Raw genomic sequence first — 23,936 nt, forward strand, 5'->3', positions numbered from 1 at the left:
GAGGACTAGAAGCACGCCGAGATCCGCCTGCTATTGAAGAAACCCACAGTCAACCTAACGGATCTCAAGAACTACTGCCCCATCTCACTGCTGCCCTTCCCAGCATAGGTCGCTGAAAAAGCAATCAAAGAACAGCTCCACCAACACATCGAGGACAACAACATTCTGGACAGCTTCCAATCAGGATTCAGAACTAACCACAGCACCGAGACCGCCCTACTCGCTCCCCCAGATGACATTCACTCCCTCCTCAACTGCGGCCAAACAGCAGCCCTCATCCTACTAGATCTTTCAGCCACCTTCATTAATGTGTCCCTCCGCACCCTATGTGCCAGATTCCACATAGCAGGCATACACGGCAAGGCCCTTCGATGGACACACACCTTCATGACAGGCAGAACACAGATAGTCAGGCTCCCGCCACACCTGTCAGACCCTACAGTAATCAGCTGTGGAGTACCCCAAGGATCTTCGTTGAGCCCCACGCTGTTCAACATTTACATGACCACGCTCACCCCAATCGTCAGGAACTACTGTATGAACATCATCTCTTACGCTAATGACACCCAGCTGATCATATCCCTGAACGAAAGCCCTGAACAGCTAATAAGAATTTCAAATAAGGGATGGAAGCTGTCGCCGCTTGGATGAAGGAGAGCTGCCTTACCAAGACACTTATCTTGGGATCATCCTCCTCAGCTTGGGATGACTTCTGGTGGACCTCAAAACTCAGCAGCCCACCCACAGATCACACACAAAACTTCGGCTGCGTCCTCGACTTAGCGCTCACCTTGACCAGACAGGTCAACTACGCTGTATCCACCTGTTTTCATACCCTTCGACTCCTACTGAAGATTTTCAGATAGATACCAAGCGACTGCCGCAAAACCATGACACAAGCCTTGATCACAAGCAGACGACTACAGCAATGTTCTCTATGCCGGAACAACCAAGAAGAACCTGAGCAAGCTGCAACAAATCCAGAATGCCACCGCCAGACTTGTCCTGAACATCCCCCGCCGAGAACACATCACAGGACACCTGAAAGACCTCCACTGGCTCCCCGTTGAGAAGAGGATAAACTTCAGGCTCCTCATACATGTCTACAGAGCCCTCCACAACGTCAGACCCAACAACCTCAACCTTGCATCACCTTGTACTCCCCTTCCAGACCCCTCCGCTCCTCCCAGCAGTCACACGCCACCAAACCCCACATAAAGAAGCCCTCGGCTGGAGGAAGGTCATTCACCTAACTGGTGTCAAAAGGTTGGAACAACTTACCTCTCCACCTCAGACAGTCGCCATCGCTACCTAAATTCAGGAATGACCTCCAGACCTGGCTCTTCGAATGAACCCTGAGAGCATAGCCCACAGTGCCTTAAGACCCTATGGTTGAGTAGTGCGCTCTAAAATAACTGATTGTTGATTGAGAACAGTCCTTCTATGAGTAGGGCAGCATAGCAGTCCTTCTGAGTCCAGAACTGATCTGAACACTGGGCCTGAGGGTCCAATACTTACACCTGGTGCCTGTTTTTAAGTAGGATAAATTTCTGGAGGCTCCTCACCCACAGATGTGTCTGGAGTTTCCTGACTCCTTGCCTTGGTCCCAGGATGTCGGGGGGCAAAATAGGCTAGTGTGAAGTTCTTTGTGTTTGTGCTGAAACAGTGTCTTTGAAGTACAGATGGGGCTGTGCACAGCTCCGCCTGCCCCCTCCCCATCCGGCCAACACCCAAATCCTTCCATTGTGTAGCTGTCTGGGAGGAATACACAAAGACCAAATATAAACACCACCTAGTCATGTGACCCAGAAACAGGGTACAGGCAGCAAATGGTTAGGACAAGAAAATGTCAATTTTCTGAAAGAGGCATTTTCAGAAATGGGTCACAAAATATGAGGAAAAGGGTCAAGACTGATTTGCATATGGCTGGGTCCAAACTGGGGTGGCATGGTGTTCAGCAATCCATCCATCCTCTGTTCTTTTTTACAAAATATGGGAGAAGCACTCTAGATACGTCAATCAAAAAATAGTTTTTATAACCAAAGCCAAATATACCGGAAATCACATAAGTACATTTTGTGCAAAAGTCCAACTCTGTTATAAATAGATGTTTACGCAGGAATCCAATTAATGGGTTAAGCTACAACAGATGACTATAAAAGTATGTTTTAAAACTTGTTCTTCATTTTCTTCCTGTTAAACATGAAAAGAACATGGACACAACCCATGCGTTTCACCCCATAGACAAAAGGCTTTTTCAGGGCTGATAAAAAAACATATAAGATGCCAAAATAAGCAACAGACATAGCAACGTGCATAGCACACTCAAAAGCCACATGATTCCAATAGATTTTAATAACAGATAAAAACAGCAAATGATCAAAAAGCATGTGATTCGGGATATTTATCTTGAACACATAGGTACGTATATAGTTTACTAACTGTTTGGGTGAACAGACATGAATTATATCTTGAAATAATATGATTGTGTGTTTTTTCAGTGTTTAGACTTGAACTTGGCTAAGGTTCTTAATTCTAAACTGAATAGATTTTTGTATTTTGTATGCCATTGCCTTTTTTATCTACGTATGTCTATGTTTAACAAGAAGAACAAGTTGTAAAACATACCTATGCAGTCAACCATGGTATCTCGAGCAACTAAATGGATTCCTGTGTATACTTCCATTTATAAGCAAAGAGTTGGACTTTTGCACAAAATATACATATGTGATTTTCAACATATTTTGGCTTTGGTTGTAAAAACAATTTTAGATTGATGTATACAGAGTGCTTCTCCCAAATTTTGTGCTTGAAGCGTTATTGCCTCATCTAATAATGGCTGCTAATTACCTTCCCCCACAGTTATGGCACTGAGCCAGGGGCAAGAGCCCATATTGAGCAGACAGTGTTATTGTCCTGCAGATAAGCACAAAAAGTCTACGACCACATCCTTCCCATCCTCCACAGCGATGAATTCAGCTCACCTTCGGTCCAAGGTGCCGGCATTCCTCTGAAAGCTGCAGTAGCAGCTGTTTTTTCAGATGCAATTCTTACGTTCACTCTCTACAAGCCCCCCCCCTTCTCAAAGTGGGAAGATGAACTCAGATGCAACAGAACAGTAGCAAAAAAAAGGCAAACACAAGTTTTTTTTATTTTGTTATACTTCTCTGAGGGTTTTAGGGTTTAACATTTCCCGCTGAGCAATAAAAGGGAATGGCATGCAAAGTGAGAGTAGTTTCCTATGAAAATGCTGCTATACAGCCTTCAGAGGAGTGCCCACTACCTTGAATTGAACGTCAGTTGTTGACCACTACTATGATTGTTAAACTGTTGTGAGCATTTGTATAGCACGCCTGTCACCTGAGTGGTGCCCAGATGCTGGAGTAGATGAGTAAGCCGACTGGGCTCCTAGTTGAATAACCAGGTCTTCTGTTTCTTGTGGAACTTGAGTAGGGATGGGTTGGTCCTGATGTGGTGCGGAAGGCTGTTCCAGGATTAAGCAACGATGTAAGAGAAGGAGCATCTTCCTGATTTGCTCCTGCAGATGTGGGATTTCCGCATGAGGTGGAATGTAACTGAGCGCAGTTTCCTGGTGGGTTGGTAGAAGTTGATGCAGTGGTTAAGCGAAGCATGTCCAAATTTATGGAGGGCTCTGTATGCGTGGGTGAGCCATTTGAATTGGCATCCCTCTGGTTCAGAAGCCAGTGTAGCTCTCTGAGGTTGGGCATGATATGTGCACTGCAGGGAATGTTGAGGATGATTCTGGCGACGGCGTTCTGGGTGTTCTGGAGTCTTTGTATGAGTTGATTTGTAATGCCGGCATAGAGTGCGTTGCCATACTCTAGTCTGCTGGTGATGAGGGTCTGGGTGACTGTGCATCTGGTTTCAGTGGGGACCCATTGGAATATTTTGTGAAGCATACATAGGATGAGGAAGCAGGAGGAGGTAACGGCATTCACTTGTTTGGCCATTGTGCGTCTGTCATCCAAGATGATGCTGAGGTTTTTGGCATGGTCACTAGGGGTGACCCTGGGTCACAGGTCTGTTGGCCACCAGGAGGCCCATGAAGAGTACTTGTTCCCAAAGATTAGGACCTCTGTTTTATCCATGTTGAGTTATAGGAAGTTCTGTTTCATCAAGTTTGCTACATGTGACATGCAAGTGGTGAAGTTGGTGCTGGTGGCGTGGTTATTGTCTGTGAGGGAAATGATGAGCTGGGTGTCGTCTGCGAAGGAGACAATATTGATTCCATGTGATCTTATGATGTGAGTGAGTGGTGCCATGTAGACATTGAAGAGGGTAGGGCTCAACGATGATCCGTGAGGGTCTTGCAGATGAGCTTCTTGGGTTTGGAAGTGTAGGGTGGGAGCCTGGCTCGCTAGGTGCTTTTGGAGAGGAAAGAGGCTAGCCATCTCATGGCAGGCCCACATACTCCGCGATTGTGGAGTCTTGTTACGAGTATGCTGTGGCAGATGGTGTCAAAAGCTGCAGAGAGGTCAAGCAGTGCTGTGATTTCCCCTATATCCATGATGGTACAGATGTTGTCAGTTGCTGTGATGAGAGCGGTTTCCATGGTGTGGTTGCAGCGGAATCCAGACTGAGAGATTTCTAGTAGGTGGTGATGTTCAAGGTGGTTGGAGAGTTGTTTCTTGATAGCTTTCTCCATGACTTTGGGAAGAGCAGGTGTGGATGGCTCTGTTGTTGCTAAGCTCTTTTGGGTCTGCCGTTGTTTTTTAGGAGAGCTGTGATTTCTGCATTTTTCCAGTTGCCTGGGAAGGTTCAACCTTGAATGGAAGTGTTGATGTTGGTGGTAAGATGGGAGCTGATCAGTGTTCCTCCTAGAGTGTAGATATGGTTGGATCAAGTGTCAGTGGGGGCCACAGAGTGGATTGTTTTCATCATTTTGTCAGTGTCTTCTGGGATGAGGGGTTTCCAGTTTGTGATCTGGTGGTCCAGTTTGGTGGTGGTGGACAACTGGTTGATGAGTTCTTGTGTCTTGCATTGGAGGTACAATTTGCTGTAGATCTTGAGGATTTTGTTGTGAAATAAATTTGAGAGGTTGTCGCTGAGGTCTTGCAAAGGTATGACAGAGATGGTGGCTGTTGGTGGTGGTTGGAGAATTTTTTTGACAATGTTGAAGTGCTATTTTTGGTTGTTGGAGCTGTTTTCCAGTATGAGAGCTAGGGCTGTTTTTCTTGCCTTGTGAAGTTGAGTGTGGTATTTCCTGAGTACAGACTTGTAAGTGTGTCTTGCGGTGGTGTCCTGACTGGTTCTCCATTTTCTCTCCAGCTGTTTGCAGTGGTGTTTGGAGTTTTTTAGTTCTTCGGTGGACCAGCTAGCTTGTGTGTTGGTTCTTGAGTGTCTGACATTCTTAAGTGGGGACTAGAGTGTTTGTGTCAGTGGTGATCCAGTTGTTGAAGGCTTTGATGTCAGCATACATGTCGCCAATGAGGTTTGTTGGTAGGCATTGTAGGTGGTGGTCCAGTCTGTGTCCTTTATCTTGTTCCAGCTACGTCAGAGGTTGTTAGTAGTCGACAGTTGGGGTTCAGATGCATCAATGAATAAGTGGACCATGGAATGGTCTGTCCAGGTGAGTGGAGTGAGGTGGCTAAACTTGACCTTGGTTCTGACTGTGAAGATGGGGTTCAGGGTGTGCCCTAAGTTGTGAATAGGACCTTGGATGATCTAGGTGAGTCCTAGGTTTCCCAGGCCCTCGATTAGAGCCTTCGAATTGGGATCTTTTTGGTTGTTGCGATGACAGGTGAGGTTGCCGAGCACTATGAAGTCATTCAAGCTGATGGCAATGGGGACAATGAAGTCCATGAGGAGATTGCTGAAGGTGGCGAGTGGTCAGTAAGCTAGGGTGCCTTTGATGGTGGTGTGGTTTCCAGTTTGTAATCGGGAATGCTAATGTTCCATTATGGTTGTGTTCTCATCGGTGGAAGTGCTACAGATGATGGTGTCCTTGGGGATGATGGTGAGTCCTGGCGCAAGGCACACCAGAGAAACAGGGAGCTGACAGCCACACATGGCCAGCTCCAAACTTTCTACTCTGGGAGCTAATGTAGATTTTCCTAGTAATTTATGAAGGAAGGTCTTCATTTTATTAAAGACACGGAGGCGAGTATTATGCATTTCTTTTCTTGTTTTAATGAATAGCAGCAGTCAAGACAAAGAACAACAAATCTCTGAAGGCCAAAGAGACGTGGTCAATGGGAAAAAACGAGTAGTCCCAGTGAAAGCACCAATCACAGAACAGTGTTGCCGTAAATACTCATCTTGACTGTGAACAGCCCTCTTTTCTTGATGCGAGGGATTAGAAAGTCAAAAACAAAGGAAAAATGAAACAAACTATGCAAATAGCCATAACCAAAGCCAAGAGCTCTTGAACGAAGTTCAGCAACAGAGACTTGGAACTGGAGAACAGAAAGTTGTTGGGATGCAGGAGGCAGTGTTGACCAACTGGAGGGGCAGGAAGAGTCCAACGTAGGCTCATCGGAATGGGATGATCAGGATGACGGTTGTGAAGGAGTAGTAGGTGCTGAACGGAAGGGAAACAATAAAGTATCAAGATATGTTAAGGCAGGATAATACTCGCTGCTGTGTCTTTAATAAAATTAAGACTTTCCTTCATAAATTACTAGGAAAATCTACATTTTATGGCAAGACCGGAGGTCATATTATGCTAGTTTAAAGCGAATTAATCACAGTTAACGAGGCATGTTGAATTGGTTTACAATAAAAAACTCAAAACACATTATCATTAGACCAGTCAGCCGATTTGAAAATGTCTTGCAATAGAGAACCAGCCCAGAAGGCTTTAGAGGATATAGCACCTCTAGCAGAATGAGCCCCAAAGACAGAAATGTCAACCCCTGCCAGAGACATGACCCACTTAACTCAACGGGCCAGAGTTGAGGAGGAAACGGGTTTGAAAGGTTTTCTGAAGGAAATCAGAAGCTGGGAAGCAGAAGAAGATCTCAAATCGGCTGTCTTTTGTTCATGTGTTTTTAAACATTGTCCCACACGAAGTTTAGGCTGATCAGGAAAGAAAGGATAAAAAACTGTTGACAAATTGGTTTTAGTACGTCTATGAACATTAAACAATACAGCTGAAGGAGTAAAATGGCAAGCGGAGATATAAAGAGCTCTAACATCTGAAAGTCATTTAGACGAAACCGTGCATAGCAACATAGCAAGTTTAGCTGAAAGTTTTTTCAAAGAAAGCATAGTATTATCTGACCAAGACAAAAAGAGAATAAAAACAGTATTAACATCCCACAGAGTGCTGTACCTTGGAGTAGGAGGATTGGAAAACTTTACCCCCTTTAACAAGCGGCAAACCAAAGGATGTTCGTCGACCGGCTTTCCATTGATATAAGGATGAGCAGAGGAAATGGCCGACCTATACAAATTTATGGTACAATAAGACTTACCTTTACTAGCTTCAGCCGCAATGAAATTAACTATAAAAGTTACATCCGCTGAAAGGGGATTGATATATTTTCCCATACACCAGCTATGCCAAAAGGACCAGGCTGATTTGTAAGCTTTCTTGGTACCTGAGGTCCATGAATGTTCAATGAAGATTGAAGCCTCTGTCGAAATAGAAGGGATTGGTTAGGAATCTCCGACAATTTCCACGCTGAAAGGGTGAGAAGATTCTGTAGAATCAAGCTGTGAGGAAGACCGAGTGGATTGGAGAGGAGGTCTGGAAGGGACGGAAGGAGACAAGGGAAGTATATATTGATAACTTTAGAAGGGAAGGAAACCACACTTGGGATTGCCAAAAGGCGGCTACGAGAACCACCACGGCATGCTGACGTCTGACCTGGGCTAGAAGTCTGCTTATCATAATAAAAGGAGGGAAAGTGTAATTGAGGGAGGATGACCAATCCTGAGAAAAAGCGTTGAATGCTAGAGCTAAGGGATCTGGACACCAACTGAAGACAAGGGGTAATTGAGCATTGAGACGAGACGCAAATAGGTCTGTGTTCAAAGGGCCCCATTTGTGAGAAATAGCCATGAAAATTGAAGGATGAAGCCTCCAATCACTTGAGTCTAGAAGATATCAGGAATGCCAATCTGCCACCGTATTGAGGTTGCCCGGTAAATATTCTGCCTGAACCAAGATTCTGTTTTGGAGGCAAAATTCCCAAAACCCTTTCGCTAATTCCCCTAAAGGTTTGGATCTTGTGCCTCCCAAGTGGTTGATATAACGGACCGCTGAGATATTGTCCATTTTGAGCAGAACTGAGCAACAAATCCTGTCTCTGGCTAGGCTTTTTATTGTAAAGCAGCCGGAAAGCATCTCTAAACAGTTGATGGGCAACTTTGACTCCTGAAGAGACCATGTGCATCCAGTCGAGATTGGTCCACACCAGGCTCCTCAACCGGAGCGGCTTGCCTCGGATTCTAATACTAGATCTGGGGCTGATGCGAAGATTGTCCTGCCGTTCCAGGCATCTAAATGGTCTATCCACCACTGTAGTTCTGCACGAGATTTTTGATCTAAAAGAACGATGTCTGAATAACAGAGTCCTTTTTAAAGGTGACGTATTTTGAATCTTTGGAGGGCTCAGTAGTGGAGAGGGCCTGGAAAGATGGCCTGAATCGAGGAAGAGAGAAGACCTACTATCCTTGCTAGGGATCTTAGAGATATAGCGAATTTGCGTAAGGTCTGAAGAATTTCGGATTTTACCCAGGAATTCTAGACGTTGAACTGGGACTAGAAAATACTTTTCAACATTTATGAGAAAACCAAGGTTCGACAGAAGGGAACAGGTTAGTTGGAGATGATATCTAAGAGACGAAACGCTCTGATTCCTGATAAGGATGTCGTCAAGATAGATAATAAGTCTGACTCCTTCGGCTCTGAGGAAGGCTACTACGGGTCTCATGAGCTTTGTAAAACACCAGGGAACTGAGGAAAGACCGAAAGGAAGAGAGAAAAAAACGATAAATCTGGTTTAACCATTCGAATTGCAAGAATTTCCTTGACTCTGGATGCATGGAAACGGAAAGGTAAGCATCCTGAAGGTCTAAACGAACCATCCAATCGCTTGTTAGAAGAGAATCTCTGAGATGGAGAATGGTTTCCATTTTAAAATGTCAATAAACGACAAATCGGTTGAAGAATTCAGGTTTATGACCCGACGCAGGTTCTTGTTTTTCTTTTGAACCAGGAAAACAGAACTTATGAAACATGTAGGATCTAACTGGCAAAGGACAATTGCGTGCTTTTACAGTAAAGATTGTATCTCTGTGGAAATTAGATTTGTCATCTCTGCAGAGAATTTGGGAGGATGAGGAAACACCCGTTGAACAGGTTTTGAGTAAAGTTCGATAGAATAGCCCTGAACCGTGTTTAACACCCATGGATCCGCAGTAACCGACTGCCATTTGTGAAGGAATAACGCAAAACGACCTCCTACAATAGGAAGGCCAGAAACAGAACTTACCGTTTGGTTTGAGAATCTGGAGCCTCTGTTGCCTTTGTTGCGGAATCCACAACCTCTTTGTGGGTAGAATTGAGGTCTGTACTCTTGATAGGAGGAATTGAAGGCACCACAGGAACCCTGGTTGTAGTAGGAGTGGCTGGCAAAGCGGTTCCTGCCTCTCCCGGCCATGGCAAAAACCTGATTGTGAAACATCTTTTTGAGGGACTGCTGGGTTTTATCCAGTGAAGCGAAGGTTAACACGTACTTGCTTACCTTTATAAAGGAATCACCAAAAAGGAGACCCTCTGCTTTGATGCCTGGATCTGAGGTCTCCAGGTTGGCCAGCTTGGGATCAAGTTTTAAAAGTAAACCTTTCCTGCGTTTGTGAGTGATTGCAGCGTTGGCATTCCCCAAAAGACACAATGATCTTTGGACCCATAAGGATAAATCAGCAAGATTGATAGATGAATTGTCTATGTGGGCTGCTTCCGCCATGTCAAATATGCAAGTCAACGGACCCACGACGTCCAAGAGTTTGTCTTGGCATGAGGACCATGCCATATCATCCCCCTTGCGAGGATTCTTACCGAACTTAGTAAAGAATGTCAGTAGGAAAGGATCAATAGTCGGTGTAGAAGTGATTTTGAATGTAGGGAAGGACGCATACATTAAGAACGAAGTTTCGCTCTAGATTGTTTGCCTAGGGGAGTGCGCAGTATGGAAACAACATAATCTCCAACATTATCTGCCGGAAACCATTCAGTGGAGTGCGGATGGTGTATGTCATTTGGGTCAAGCATAGGAACCCCTTTCGAGTCGGTAATTAATAGAGGTTTGGAAGCCTCTTGAGCCGAAAACCATGCTTTTTTTGGGGGAGGAGAACTGACAGTATCCCCATCATCATTTTCAGATTTGTCTACATCTGAAACCACCTCTGGCATTTCATCACCGGTATCCAAAATACTGGAGATGACAATAGGCATATTAATATGTTTGGATTTTTTTAGACATTTTGAAGCTGATTTATTTTTATTTGGAAACCCCTTCCCCAAGGGAGGCCTGTGAGGAGCCGTGTCCTCTGCCTTTTGTGAGGAAACCTCACTAACCAATGCCACTTTTGGAGTATTTTTAGGGTGTTTTCTGCTATCCCCCGCAGACTGGGCTAAAATCTTCTTGGATACCAAGTTCAAAACTGAATTCTCCAAATATTTTGAAAGTTTGTTTATGGAGGCTGAAACAGCCTGTTCAATAGAAAGTTTAATAAAGTTATTTAAATTATCATTGACCACTTCTTCCTCCTCATTCATTGTTTTCCTTAGAGGGGAACTATCTATTTCCATCAAGTAAGGCAGAAAAAACTGTTAAAAACGAAGTGGAAAAGCAAGGGTTAAGAATTCCTCAGCTTAGAGGAAAACTAACTCTGCTCCGCCTATGGACGGGGAAAAGGGCGGTTCAGGAAGGAGAAAAATAACGCCAGAGGAGGAAGAGCAGGACCGAAGGCAGCAACAAGAGGAGCGGTAAGCAAAAAATGCCAGAATAACAATAAATAGCAGTTACGGAAACTATGGGCACACGAACGACATTTCTCTCAACCGTTCCCAGGAAAATGGCTGCGCGGTGAGAGAAACGCCGAACATTTGAAATGAAACGTTAAAGGGAAGCGCACACTTGGAAGAAGATGCACGTTTGATAATGCGGCTACAAGCCGAACTGAACGTGAAATATAAAAGCTACAGTGCATTAGAATGGAGCGCAGCACAAGTTAGTAATGTAAAAAAGCAGACATAAATAAAGTAGGTAAATGATTTGTGATACTGATCTTGACTGCGAGCAGCAAGAAAAGAGGGCTGTTCACAGTCAAGATGAGTATTTACAGCAACACTGTTCTGTGATTGGTGCTTTCACTGGGACTACTAGTTTTCTCCCATTGGCCATGTCTCTTTGGCCTTCTGGGATTTGTTTATCTTTGTCTTGACTGCTGCTATTAATTAAAACAAGAAAAGAAATGCATAATAATATGAGCCTCCGGTCTTGCCATAAAATGGAGATAACTGGTTACTTTTCCTCTGTCTCTTTTCCGACTGTATCTCTTTAACGGAGTTAATGATAAAGCTGAAAAGTTATGCAAACTATTACATACAGGCTGTGACTTTACAGTTTTAATTTCCTTTACTTGTACCATACATTCGCATTTCAGTTGCTTTCTTTCCTATTTTGTTAAAACACAAAAACAACACATTACAAAACATGAAATTGGCCATTTTGATATTCGCCTGAGAGCTTTACTCGGAACTAGAGGGCAGAGAACCAGGAAACGTTGACAGAAAACAGTTATCCCGCCCGAGTGTTCTCGAATTTGTAACATTTGAATACCAACAACAGAGCTCTTCTTGCAGGTTTTAGGGTCCCATGTTTGGTACCACGAGGGAGCGAGAGATTACCCACAGGCTGCAGATATACTGAGTTACACGATCATTAGATGCTTTCAATTGCTCTGCTGACAACCTTGCAAAGCTTACATTAAAAAAAACACTTAACTCACAGAGTACTTGCAGTCTGCCTACATGATTCTACCATAGATTACAGGAGGAGGTTACCGCTTTGGAATCAATCATCAAATATAAACCACGAATCCCTTTCAGGTCCATTGTTTGTTTTTAAATTAATATATTTTAACTGGATCGATCCGAAGCATCGACGGCTAAATGTCTGAAGTGTGTTAAAAAAAACACACACTCTCTCTCTCACACACACACACACACACACACACGCTCTCTTTCTCTCTCTCTCGCTCTATATTTCGGCAGGTTAGCCTACTGAAATGTAGGCGACGAAAGACATTCGGGGCCATATTTATACTTTTTGACGCAAAACTGCACTAACGCAGTTTTGCGTCAAAAAAATTAGCGCCGGCTAACGCCATTCTGAAGCACCATGCGGGCGCCGTATTTATTCAATGACGTTAGCCGGCGTTAGCCGCCGGCGCTGCCTGGTGTGCGTGAAAAAAAACGACGTACACCAGGCAGCGCCGGCGTAGGGGGATATGGAGCTTGGGCGCCAAAAAATGGGGCAAGTCAGGCTGAGGCAAATTTTTCGCCTCAACCCGATTTGCGCCATTTTTTCCGACTCCCAACCCCCATTGAAATGACTCCTGTCTTAGCAAAGACAGGAGTCATGCCCCCTTGCCCAATGGCCATGCCCAGGGGACTTCTGTCCCCTGGGCATGGTCATTGGGCATAGTGGCATGTAGGGGGGCACAAATCAGGCCCCCCTATGCCACAAAAAAATAAAATAAAAAAACTTACCTGAACTTACCTTAATGTCCCTGGGATGGGTCCCTCCAGCCTTGGGTGTCCTCCTGGGGTGGGCAAGGGTGACAGGGGGTGTCCCTGGGGGCATGGGAGGGAACCTCTGGGCTCCTTCTGAGCCCACAGGTCCCTTAACGCCTGCCCTGACCAGGCGCTAAAAAACGGCGCAAAAGCGGCCGGACGTCATTTTTTTTGACCCGCCCACTCCCGGGCGTGAATTTTGCCCGGGAGTGTAAATACGGCGCACATGCCTCGGAGTCAGTTTTTTAGACGGGAACGCCTACCTTGCATATCATTAACGCAAAGTAGGTGTCCACGCTAAAAAATGACGCAAACTCCATGGACTTTGGCGCTAGACGCGTCTAACGCCAAAGCATAAATATGGAGTTAGTTTTGCGTCGGAATTGCGTCAAAAAAAACGACGCAATTCCGGTGCAAACAGAGTATAAATATGCCCCTGAGTACATTCCGATACAGGCAGAATATAGCCCAGAAAGCACAAGATTGCACATGCATCTTCTGATTTACCGGAGACAAATTTGAGATAGGAAATATTTACAGGACCCGGGAAAAAGCAGACTCCACAGGGGTGGCATGTATTCGGTGAGGTAAACATAACACCCATTCCCTGCTAACTCATAATCAAGCCCGCAGTGATCTGTGGTATAATTTGGATCAGAAAAACAGTTAGTGCTGATCGCCAAATTGGTCAATGTTTGATTTTTCACATTTTCCAATAAACTTTAAACATTTTTAGCATGCAGAGTTTCTTATTGTGGCGTGTAGATTCCATGGTGCCTCTCAGTACCATCACATTTTGTACAAAATGTTTCGTTTTTTTCACGAAATCCCACCAACAAGGAAAAAAAAAGATCTTGTGGAAATACCGTGGGGGGAACTCACAGCCATTGTGACTGGAGGAGTAGTCATTCTGAAATAGTATGAACAATTTTGTTTGCAGAATGCTTTAATATAAACGTGGTAATGCAGCACGACAGAAATCCTCCTTAAATCAGCTTTTTATTTGGACGGCAGTCACCTTTATAGTTATTAACTCATATAGTAAAATAATCCTTGGAAACGTTCGCACTGTAGAGTGTACTTCAAATAAAATATATTCTAGTTCCGAGGAAGAAAAGCTTCACATGATCACGGTGCTGTGGTACCTACCCTCAGGGATGAGCGCCCCCTCCACTCCTTCTGCCTTCAGTAATCTCCAGGGGCGTGACAGACGTATATACGTTTGAGTGCTTCCTAAAAACTGTCATGGATTTTAGCTCCCCTGATTAGAGCAAAAGTGACTGCTCGGCCTCCGAGTCGCTGTTAGAGAAAACGATTTAATTAAATCACAAAGCTCACTCTTCCTTGGTGCTGACTAGAGCTATTACATCAACCTCCGTATATAATAATACTGCCTCTCGTGCAAATGAATCATGTGATACGCTTGCACGGGCAGTACAGCTGCAATAAGCGTGTCTCTTCTAAGAAATGTAATGATTGACTTTCAAACATTTGTAAACTACGGCAGGGAGACGTAAAGGATTTTCCATAATGTAAAGGAGTAAAAAAAAGAAACAGAGAAGAAAAGTATTGTAGAAAACAATGAAAAGGAAGAAAATGAAAGGTGAGAGAAAGTATAGCGAGAGGAGAACTGAAAAAATGGAGTACATGAGAAAGTCACAAAAGTGAAACTTAAATGAACAAGATAAAAGGTGTGATATAAACAAATATTAAACCAATATATATAAAAAATCCCTTAACGCTATAATTCTGACATACATTACATATGTGAGATAGAATGAGACTGTACTCACATGTAAAACCAGTCAATCATGTGTATCAGTAACAAACGTAGGCAAAGCCACTTGGTCTTGCATTGGCCGCTAGTCTTTCGGCTTTGCCAATGCTTGTTTTTTGTAGAACTTTGATGTGGTGGGATATGGGGGGCCTGCCACCATAAAAAATAACCATTGGCTGAAAGCAGAAACATTTTTGCGTTAAAAAAGCATAGAATGTCATATAGTTCCTGGCATTTATGGGAACTTCTTTTCAGCAGATGTGCTCCTTGTGAAAAAGCAGTAAGCCGTCACAGACAGTGAAGTGAGCCAATAGCTGGAGTAGGCTGAGCCTGTGACGTGTGCTTCAGTGGGCAGAAGAAATATCAGAAATACTAACAACAGGCAAATGACTGAAAAGTGCTGGCTAAAAGCTCCTATTTGCAACTATATTATATAGTCACTGGAAAAGCCAAAGGTTACAGGGACGTTATAGTTAGGTTCATGTTTTACCCACAATAAACCATAGAAATTCAACAGTTTTAGCTATACTTATAGTTAAATTTATCTTAAGAAACTATAACTTGTAGCCTAAAGTTACTTTTCTGAATGAGTTATAGTTCCTTCAGATAAGTACAACTTAAAAATACTACAGGTTTCAGAGGATGGGGTCCCCATGGCCGAAAACAGCCTGGGGAGGGGACCACGCATCCCCTCCCAAATAAAACTAAACATGTCATTCCCACTATGCCCTGGTCCACCTGAAGAGTTTTCAAAACAAAGCACTTCTTTTTTTATATTTTGCCACAGATTCTCTGAGTATTCATGGCAAGATCAAAAAAACAAATGGCCCAAGGCAGGGTCCCTCTGGAACCCCACCAACAGACCAATGGGGGGGGTGGGCTGGGTTTCCTGTCCCCTTATGTTTTTTTAACAGTTTTTCTTAGAACTCTGGACTGGGTCTTGAGTCCTAAAATGGCTGCCACCACTTCCTGGTTGAGGTGATGGCAGCCAGTCAGATCCCAGCAGGAGATCTGTTGGATTCGTGGAGGCTCCGTGTCCGTAGATATATAATGTTTTTGAGCACTAATTGCTCAAAACTTACTACACAGATTTACATCAAATCACAAAAAGCACTTTTTCTGGACAGAGATCTAGCTTATTGCCAAATCTGGTGTCAATCCGTTCAGCGGTTTGGAATGTAGCTGTGTATAAAGTTCCTTTGCAAAAATGAATGGGGGAAACGCACATTGGGACCCCCCTTTTTCTCAGCACCCACTTGACAGATCACCCCGAAACTTTCCATGCACAACTATTCTAGTCAAAAAGTAGCAATTTTTTAGACGGTTTTGTGGTGATTCGAAAAACGGTGCCAAAGTTTTTAGCAACACAAAAAATGAATTTCCTATGGAAACATGATCCTAACTATAACTACCCAGTGGTGAGGTTCTGTTGTTGGTCATTCACTTATGTCTTCTGTATATAGGAGATCCATTAAAAAAATCTACATGTCCACATGTGTTGGACCTGGCCCTCTTTGCAGAGACTTTTTGCCTTTACTCCCTTTTGCTTTGCTGAATACATTTTTGTTGACATTAACACTGTACAACTGCTAACCTGTGCCATCGTGTCCTCTCCCTAAAACATGGTAGAATTGACCTACACCTAATTGGCACATTTAATTTACTTGTAAGTCCCTAGTATATGAGACTACATGCACCCAGGGTCTCTAAATTAAATGCTACTAGTGGGCCTGCAGCATTCATTGTATCACCCACTAAAGTAGTACTTTACAACGTCTTGGGCTTGCCATCACGGTCTGTAGTGCAGTTTTAAACTGTCATCTCAAACTGACAAAAGACATCTTTTGTAGAATTAAGCCATCCATTTTAATACTTATAAGTCACCCCTAAGGTAGGCCTTATAAAGATCCAGGGCAGGGTTCATGGTATGTCTATAGTAGGACTTCTGGGTTTAAGTTTTACATGCCTAGGTAGTGAAAATCTTTCAAAGTTGTTTTTCACTACTGTTATGTCTATCTCTCCCATTGACTAACACTTTGCTACCTTATTGGATTTAGTAAATGCTAACATTGGAGCAGGAACAGATCATGAAATGCCGTTTAAGCTCAAATGAATTGAAATTTAAAATGCTCTAATGATAAACCCGGATTTTAAGTAGCAAGTTGGATTCCTCTTGCCCCAATCATTTGTGCCCTGTGCCAGTGTTCAGGGCCACATGACTGTGATTCGCTCTGCTATTGGGGTTTGTGTATTCCTCCCAGACAGGGACACAAAGGGGATTTGGTGTAGACAGGGAGGGCCGTTCTGCTAGGATGGTTGGAGTCAGATCTGTTCCCTTCCCCACTTACACTTCAAAGAGCTTGCCTCCAGCACAGACAAAGGAACCTGCACTAGCCTTTTGTCACCCCAGACGTCTTGAAGCCTTGACAGGGGAAGGGAAGACCTTTCCAGGACCAGCTGTGGGGTGTAAAACAGGGTATTGCACACACACAAAGGCTGGCATCAGGTATAAATATTGGACCCTCAGAACAGATTTTCAAAACACTTCTGGACTTCTGGACCGGTGTACTTTACAGAAGAATGACTGCCCTGCTGCCAGAGGACTGCTGTGCTGCTTGAGGACTACCTTGCTGTCTGAGAAGGAAAAACTGGAATGGCTTAGCTTTAACCCAGAGTGACCTGAGTGACTCCAAGATTCAGTGCCTTGAGCTCCTGTTTGAGCTACAGGGACATAACAAGCTCCAGAGGCCTCCCTGGAACTGCCCAGCGGAAATGCTGCTACTGACATGCTGCTACTGGATCTGCCTGCTGGCCTCTACTGGACTGAGTTCTTGATTCTCAAGACGTGCCCCCCACTTCCTGGATCCTGTGCTGGAATCAGGCTGATCTCCTCCCAAGAAAAAAAGATGAAATACTGAAGTTTGGGATCTTTGTAATTGCGAACGTGCCTCTTTGCACCGACACACTGCTCTCCATGATGACCTCTAATGCGAAGCTCCAGTGAAGCCCTTCTCTTTGTGCAATAATGACCTCCAGAGACGACCGTCAACCCAAGATCTGCACTTTGGGCTGGAGCAACAACAGCCTTCAGTGACCACAGTACAAAGCTCCAGCCATGACCATCTGTGATACCCAACCTGATGATTTTGCTACAGCGATGACAGCGCATGCTGGCGGGCCTGCTGTTTTTGCTATAGCGGTGACCATCTGTGAAGCTCTTTGTGGCTTTTGTGCCAGACTTTGAGAAGGTAACTCTTTTAGTGGGACTAATCTGATCCCTGTGTTCGACCCATGCTCCATAGACTGTCCGCTTGAGCTTGTGCCTTTCCCCTGGTCTAGCACAACCAGATGACTTCAAATTGCACTTTGTGCTTTTAGGCGCTACATATACTGAAAACGTTTAAATGCATATCTCCCGTCCTACTGATTTTGTTGTTGTGGTGTCATTTTATTCATTACAAAGTACTCTATGTTTCTAAACTGGTTTGAGATTTTTCTTGGGTTGTGTTTTCTCTTTATTACTGTTTTTGTGCTGCAAAAATACTTTACACATTGCCTCTAAGTTAAGCCTGGCTGTTTTTGTGCCAGGCTACCAGAATGTTAAGCACTGGTTAATTTAGTGACTTTTGTGGTTCACCCTGCAAAGGACTGGGGTTGTTGCCTGAGTGGTGCTTCCAGACACCCCACCACCCCATCAATACCCCAGTTTCTTACAACATCTCAATATCAACTTGTAGAAGTATGTTGAAGATATGCTAAAAATGTGATATCCCTTTCAAAGATTACCTTAAAAAGTGATCAATGAGGAAAGTTGTGGCCATCCATCTCCTTTGCAGCTTTTTAAAATTAGTCTCTAATCTCAAGGCATCTATAGAACTTGAATATGGTGAAGACCATATAGTGGTTGAGCAGACTATTTTAATGTATCCCACTTGTAATAATAATGTTATTTAGATACCAATTCATCGAAATCCCTTTAAAATCATTTTATACACGATAAATAATAATCAATTGGAATTGCTAATTAGTGTTTCAGCAACCTAAAGTCAAACAGTTTTTAGAATCATTGCTTTGGATAGACTTCAGCCACATGGTGGAGCATTAATAATTGAAAACCATTAATTCTTCCATGCTGGACTTCTAGCCTGTAACATATAAATTATGCATAGAACTCAGCAGTGAGTTCTGTATTTGTTTAGGTATCTTACTGGCTCATAATATTGATGTGCAAACTGTTGATTAAACATTTTCCAAATCCTGCAGTCCCGAAAGACCCGGGATTTAGGGAAGTCATGGCTTATAGCTAGGATTTGGGGGAAACTTTAGCTCTATAACTAGAATTAAATTACCTTGTTCGGTGGAATTCCATTAACCTATTGACCTATTTGTCATATTTTCATTTCAGACCAAAGTTGGTGGAGCAAGTAATGTTGGAGCAAGTTTTGAAGAAGTTCTAAACTCTACTGCTCATGCTAGTGCTCAGAGCTGCTCTGTTGCTGGAACTCAATTGCCAGAAGATGAAGAGGATATCCAGTGTTAAACTGAATTTATATGTTACTCTTATTTGACATGGAACTGAGTTCCCATGCACATGCTCACTCAATGCGTACATTCTTTTATCTTTGCTTCTTTCTGTTCTAGAAAATTGAAAAAGTATCTAAAATGGGTCGTTTAGAATAATCTTTCCATGAGGAGCAAATAAAAATAAGGTCCTTTACTGAAAGACCTCCCAAGGATGAAGGACTGAACGATGTTTTTGCTTATAAGTATAAATGTATTTTTTAAATGGCCGTTTATTGTGACCGATATTGTGTGCAATGTTGTACAGTTGCTATCAGAACATATATTCTGGTCTTCATTTTGATGATTCCTTTTGGGCTGACCCCTAAAGTATGTACATACTTCTCAATTGAAATAGCAAATGTAGGGACAAAGCAGCCATAGTTGCATTACATTTGTCACAATTGATGTAGACTTCTATGGCAAAGTTCAAAAACTTGGAATCAGTTCTCAATTCACCTTAATATAGTTTATTTCAGCCTAAATAGATTGCCATGCAAATTCATTTCCCCAGTTTTCATAATTTAGATTCAATTTTACGTCTGTGTTTAAGATCTGATATTGTTCTAGTATTTTTACAAAACTGCACAAACACAGAGAAGCTGATCATTGGTTTACTTATAGTTTATTAGTGTCTTATGTTGAACTAAAGAGCACAAACACAGAAAAGCTGTTTATTGATTTACTTGTAGTTTCTTACATTCTAATGTTGAGAAGGGAGAGCAACACACAAAACAATTCGCGTTTAATATGTCTCGATTAAGACACACAAAAATTGTTTAAACATTTGTTTATATTTCAGGTTTTATGATGAGTTTCGGAATCCTACGTCAATACCTAATTCATTTTAATTGTGTGAGATGCAATGCACATAAAATTATCCAAAGCGAGGCATGAGACATAATGCACTTTTTATCTGTTCAAGCTAAACTGATGGAGTGGAATGAAATTTGTCCCATCAGTGTGTGCTGTGAAAAACGCCAGTGTCTGAAAGAATAGGTAAAAAACTGAATTTAATTCAAGCTCCCGAGATCTCACTCCAGGCAGTCCCAAACGTCAGGAGTTTTTATCACTAGCCAAAGACATAGGCAGCCAGAGACTTTAGGGATGTGTAAACTCAACTGACAATTTATTTTGCGATGTATTTAAAATGACGACTCGCTGAGATCTATGGAAATCTCACTTAAGATATCATGACCGGAGAACAATATTTTGTTTCAGGTGTTTATAAAATACACTTTTTTACTAAAAGTAAATATAAATAACAAGAAGAATGTAGTTCATTACACTTTTCAAAACAGGGTTGTGTAAACAAGAGTGATGCTTTTATCCAGTATGCATAGACAAGCATAAACTGAAACTGATTCTTGACAAAATAATTGACAGTAATATGTGGAAAAACATATGGCACAAAATATAGAATGCAGATGTAAAGAAAGTACACTGATTATACCAATGTGGAAAAAAACAGAACTCATAGAATATATAGGCCTTAAACTTTGGTGTCAATATACAGACGTTATACAGGCACCATTGTATACATTAACTTGGAGATGATTTTGAGAGCAAGCTGGGAGTCTGACGCAGTGCTACTTGTTTCAAGATATTAAAGTGCAGGAAAACACAGTAAATGCATTTATTGAGGCAAGCTGAAGAACAAAAACAAATGCACTGTTTCTTCTTTGCACAATACAAATATTCACACCGAAAGCCGGGGAATTGCTACTTGTGTATTACAATGAAGAGAGACAAAAATGGAAGTTGCCTTATCTTTTCAGAATTTACCAAGACCGACAACATTACCTCTATATTTTTAAGGCTTCAGAAAGTCTGATCAAAATGTGGACTTTTATTCTGACAAATAGTGTGCCTGACTCACGCACTGACTTTCAGGTAGGTTACATAAATCTTATTCCCCAAATGATTTCTAAAATTTGCAGTTGGCTACCACAGTGCAAAATCAGGCATTTTATTGTGTCTGCTGTACCATTCAAAATTCAAGGAGTCCATATAGGTTAATGAAATCAGAAGTTTAATTCAATTAAGTTACTGAATTCCAGTCATCAAAATGATGAATCTCTTGTTACTTTGTCAGGCCCCTCAAACCACAGGACTTGGGATGGGAGGTACAATATCTCCCTCCAGATCAAATAACAATATAAAATAATCAAATAAAACAAAATGTCACCTTGAGTGGTCGACTGGGTATTCTTTCAAGACACTGCTGCAAATTCAAATTTGTGTTGAATGTTTAAGGTCTGCAGCAAATTTGTGATGTTGGGTGGCACGCCCTGCGAGTTTCGAAGAATTGATACATGTAGAATAAAAATTGCTGTCTATTGAAACATATGGGGAATTGCCCAGTTTACTCTATTTCAATGTCGATCATATTCTGTGAAGCATAGATATCCTGTGTTAATATTACCCAACTTACTATTGGACATAGATCATTTTGTTCATACCCCGATTTGGTGTCAGACTTAGATTGGTTGTCTAAATCACATTTAAAATGATTAAAACAACTGTCAACCGAAAGAGAAACCCTTTTCTCTGCCTGTCCATACCACAAAAAATTGAGGCTGACCTTGAAGGTGAAGTTAAAAGTGAAAACTTCTTTACCCTTGCCACATTAGCAAACCCTTCAACCAACATTAAACGTTTTTTGTGTCTAGTGAGCATAATTACACTTAGGGACATATTTATACTCCGTTTGCGCCGGAATTGCGTCGTTTTTTTTGACGCAATTCCGACGCAAAACTAACTCCATATTTATACTTTGGCGTTAGACGCGTCTAGCGCCAAAGTCCATGGAGTTTGCGTCATTTTTTAGCGTGGACACCTACTTTGCGTTAATGAGATGCAAGGTAGGCATTCACGTCTAAAAAATTGACTCCGAGGCATGTGCGTCGTATTTATACTCCCAGGCAAAATTCACGCCCGGGAGTGGGCGGGTCAAAAAAAATGACGTACGGCCGCTTTTGCGCCTTTTTTAGCGCCTGCAAAAGGCAGGCTTTAAGGGACCTGTGGGCTCTGAAGGAGCCCAGAGGTGCCCTCCCATGCCCCCAGGGACACCCCCTGTCACCCTTGCCCACCCCAGGAGAACACCCAAGGCTGGAGGGACCCACCCCAGGGACATTAAGGTAAGTTCAGGTAAGTAATTTTTTTTTTTTTTTTTTGTGGCATAGGGGGGCCTGATTTGTGCCCCCCTACATGCCACTATGCCCAATGACCATGCCCAGGGGACATAAGTCCCCTGGGCATGGCCATTGGGCAAGGGGGCATGACTCCTGTCTTTGCTAAGACAGGAGTCATTTCAATGGGGGTTGGGAGAGAAAAAAAATGACGCAAATCGGGTTGAGGCGAAAAATTTGCCTCAGCCTGACTTGCCCCATTTTTTGACGCCCAAACTCCATTTTCCCCTACGCCGGCGCTGCCTGGTGTACGTCGTTTTTTTTCCACGCACACCAGGCAGCGCCGGCGGTTAACGCCGGCTAACGTCATTGATTAAATACGGCGCCCGCATGGCGCTTCAGAATGGCGTTAGCCGGCGCTAATTTTTTTTACGCAAAACTGCGTTAGCGCAATTTTGCGTCAAAAAGTATAAATATGGGCCTTAGTTAGTTGTTTATGGCTATAAAATCACCATTATCAAACAAAGCGACCATACCGTTATCCACATGTGCAGAAACTTAAAGTTAAAAATAAGTGCAGGCCAATACTTGCTAGAGATGTGAGTGTTCTTTCTACTGGCGAAAGTGACCTTAAAGTCTCATATAACCTAATCATATATATTCTATAACTTTTAAATACCAATATAACTTGATGATTGATATCCCGGTCTCCATGAGGTGCTAGACAATGGGTTTCGAATTGTAAGCCATAAGTAAGCAGTAACTGATGTACCTCTGATATTCTACTAGTAACCGAGGCAGAGTTTGAGTCTATAGTGGGACTCAAGGTCATCACAAATACAAAACTCCTTACCCACCACAACCAGGCAATTTTTCAATAAGTGTGACCTAAATGGCATTAATCACCAACACCATTCCTGAGAAATGCTTTAAAATGAAGAATCTCCCCCTGACAATAGATACCATATTCGGATATCTCTGCCATCTGAAGGTTATCCCTTCCCTTTCAAACCTAAGTGGCCAGAACAGCTGATTGAAAGTCCTTTGGGATGAGAGATGCTCTTGAGTATGCAGAAGCCCCCAGAGGAGGTCTGCCCTGGTGTCTAGAAATCTCCCTAGCAATGTGAAAATGTAAAACGTCAAAAAGACGTAAAACAACTCATTTGAAGGAATAAATCTATACATTATGTCAATATATAATGTATATATTTGGGTTCACCTATTGAATGCCACCAAAACACCTTAATTTTTAGTCTGCTGTTCAAAGTATTTTGGTGCACTACCGCTGAACAATAGTAAAGGTTTCAGATTTTCCCCTTTGCAGTATTACCAAGTCAATCCGAGTTCCGTAGCTCAAGATAATGGAGGATAACCTATCCAACATCATCTTTCCCCATTTCAAGCTGTCAGACTCAAAACATACATCTTTGTACCTACACACACTTAGCAGATTTAACCCAGAGAAATGTATGAAAAACAAATAAAAAAAACTAATTTGTACATTTTCCATTTCCAATTCTGGTGCAATTCAGACTCAAATCCCTGTTTCTACCAGAATCAGGATTACCATATCAATCAGACTGTGGCCCTAAATATTTTAAAAAAACATTATAGAAAGGTTGACCTACAGATGCGAATGGAACTAAAATATATGAAAAATAAACAATTAAGGGGCATATTTATACTCTGTTTGCGCCGG

The 23,936-nt window shown here is 42.6% G+C and overlaps 1 protein-coding gene across 3 annotated transcripts in view; it reads left to right on the forward strand.

Moving 5' to 3' along the window:
* Positions 1 to 19,681, forward strand: part of TPD52L1 (TPD52 like 1) — a 943,512-nt gene extending 923,831 nt beyond the window's left edge. For 2 of the 3 annotated variants that reach the window (XM_069234805.1, XM_069234806.1), the window contains one exon: positions 18,952 to 19,681. In XM_069234805.1, coding sequence (XP_069090906.1) covers positions 18,952 to 19,086 — 135 coding nt within the window. In that variant the 3' untranslated portion in view covers positions 19,087 to 19,681. The remainder of the gene's footprint in view (positions 1 to 18,951) is intronic. The other variant, XR_011203732.1, reaches the window with a different exon arrangement.
* Positions 19,682 to 23,936: the final 4,255 nt, after the last annotated feature.

Source organism: Pleurodeles waltl, chromosome 5, assembly GCF_031143425.1.
Source record: "Pleurodeles waltl isolate 20211129_DDA chromosome 5, aPleWal1.hap1.20221129, whole genome shotgun sequence".
NCBI lineage: Eukaryota > Metazoa > Chordata > Amphibia > Caudata > Salamandridae > Pleurodeles > Pleurodeles waltl.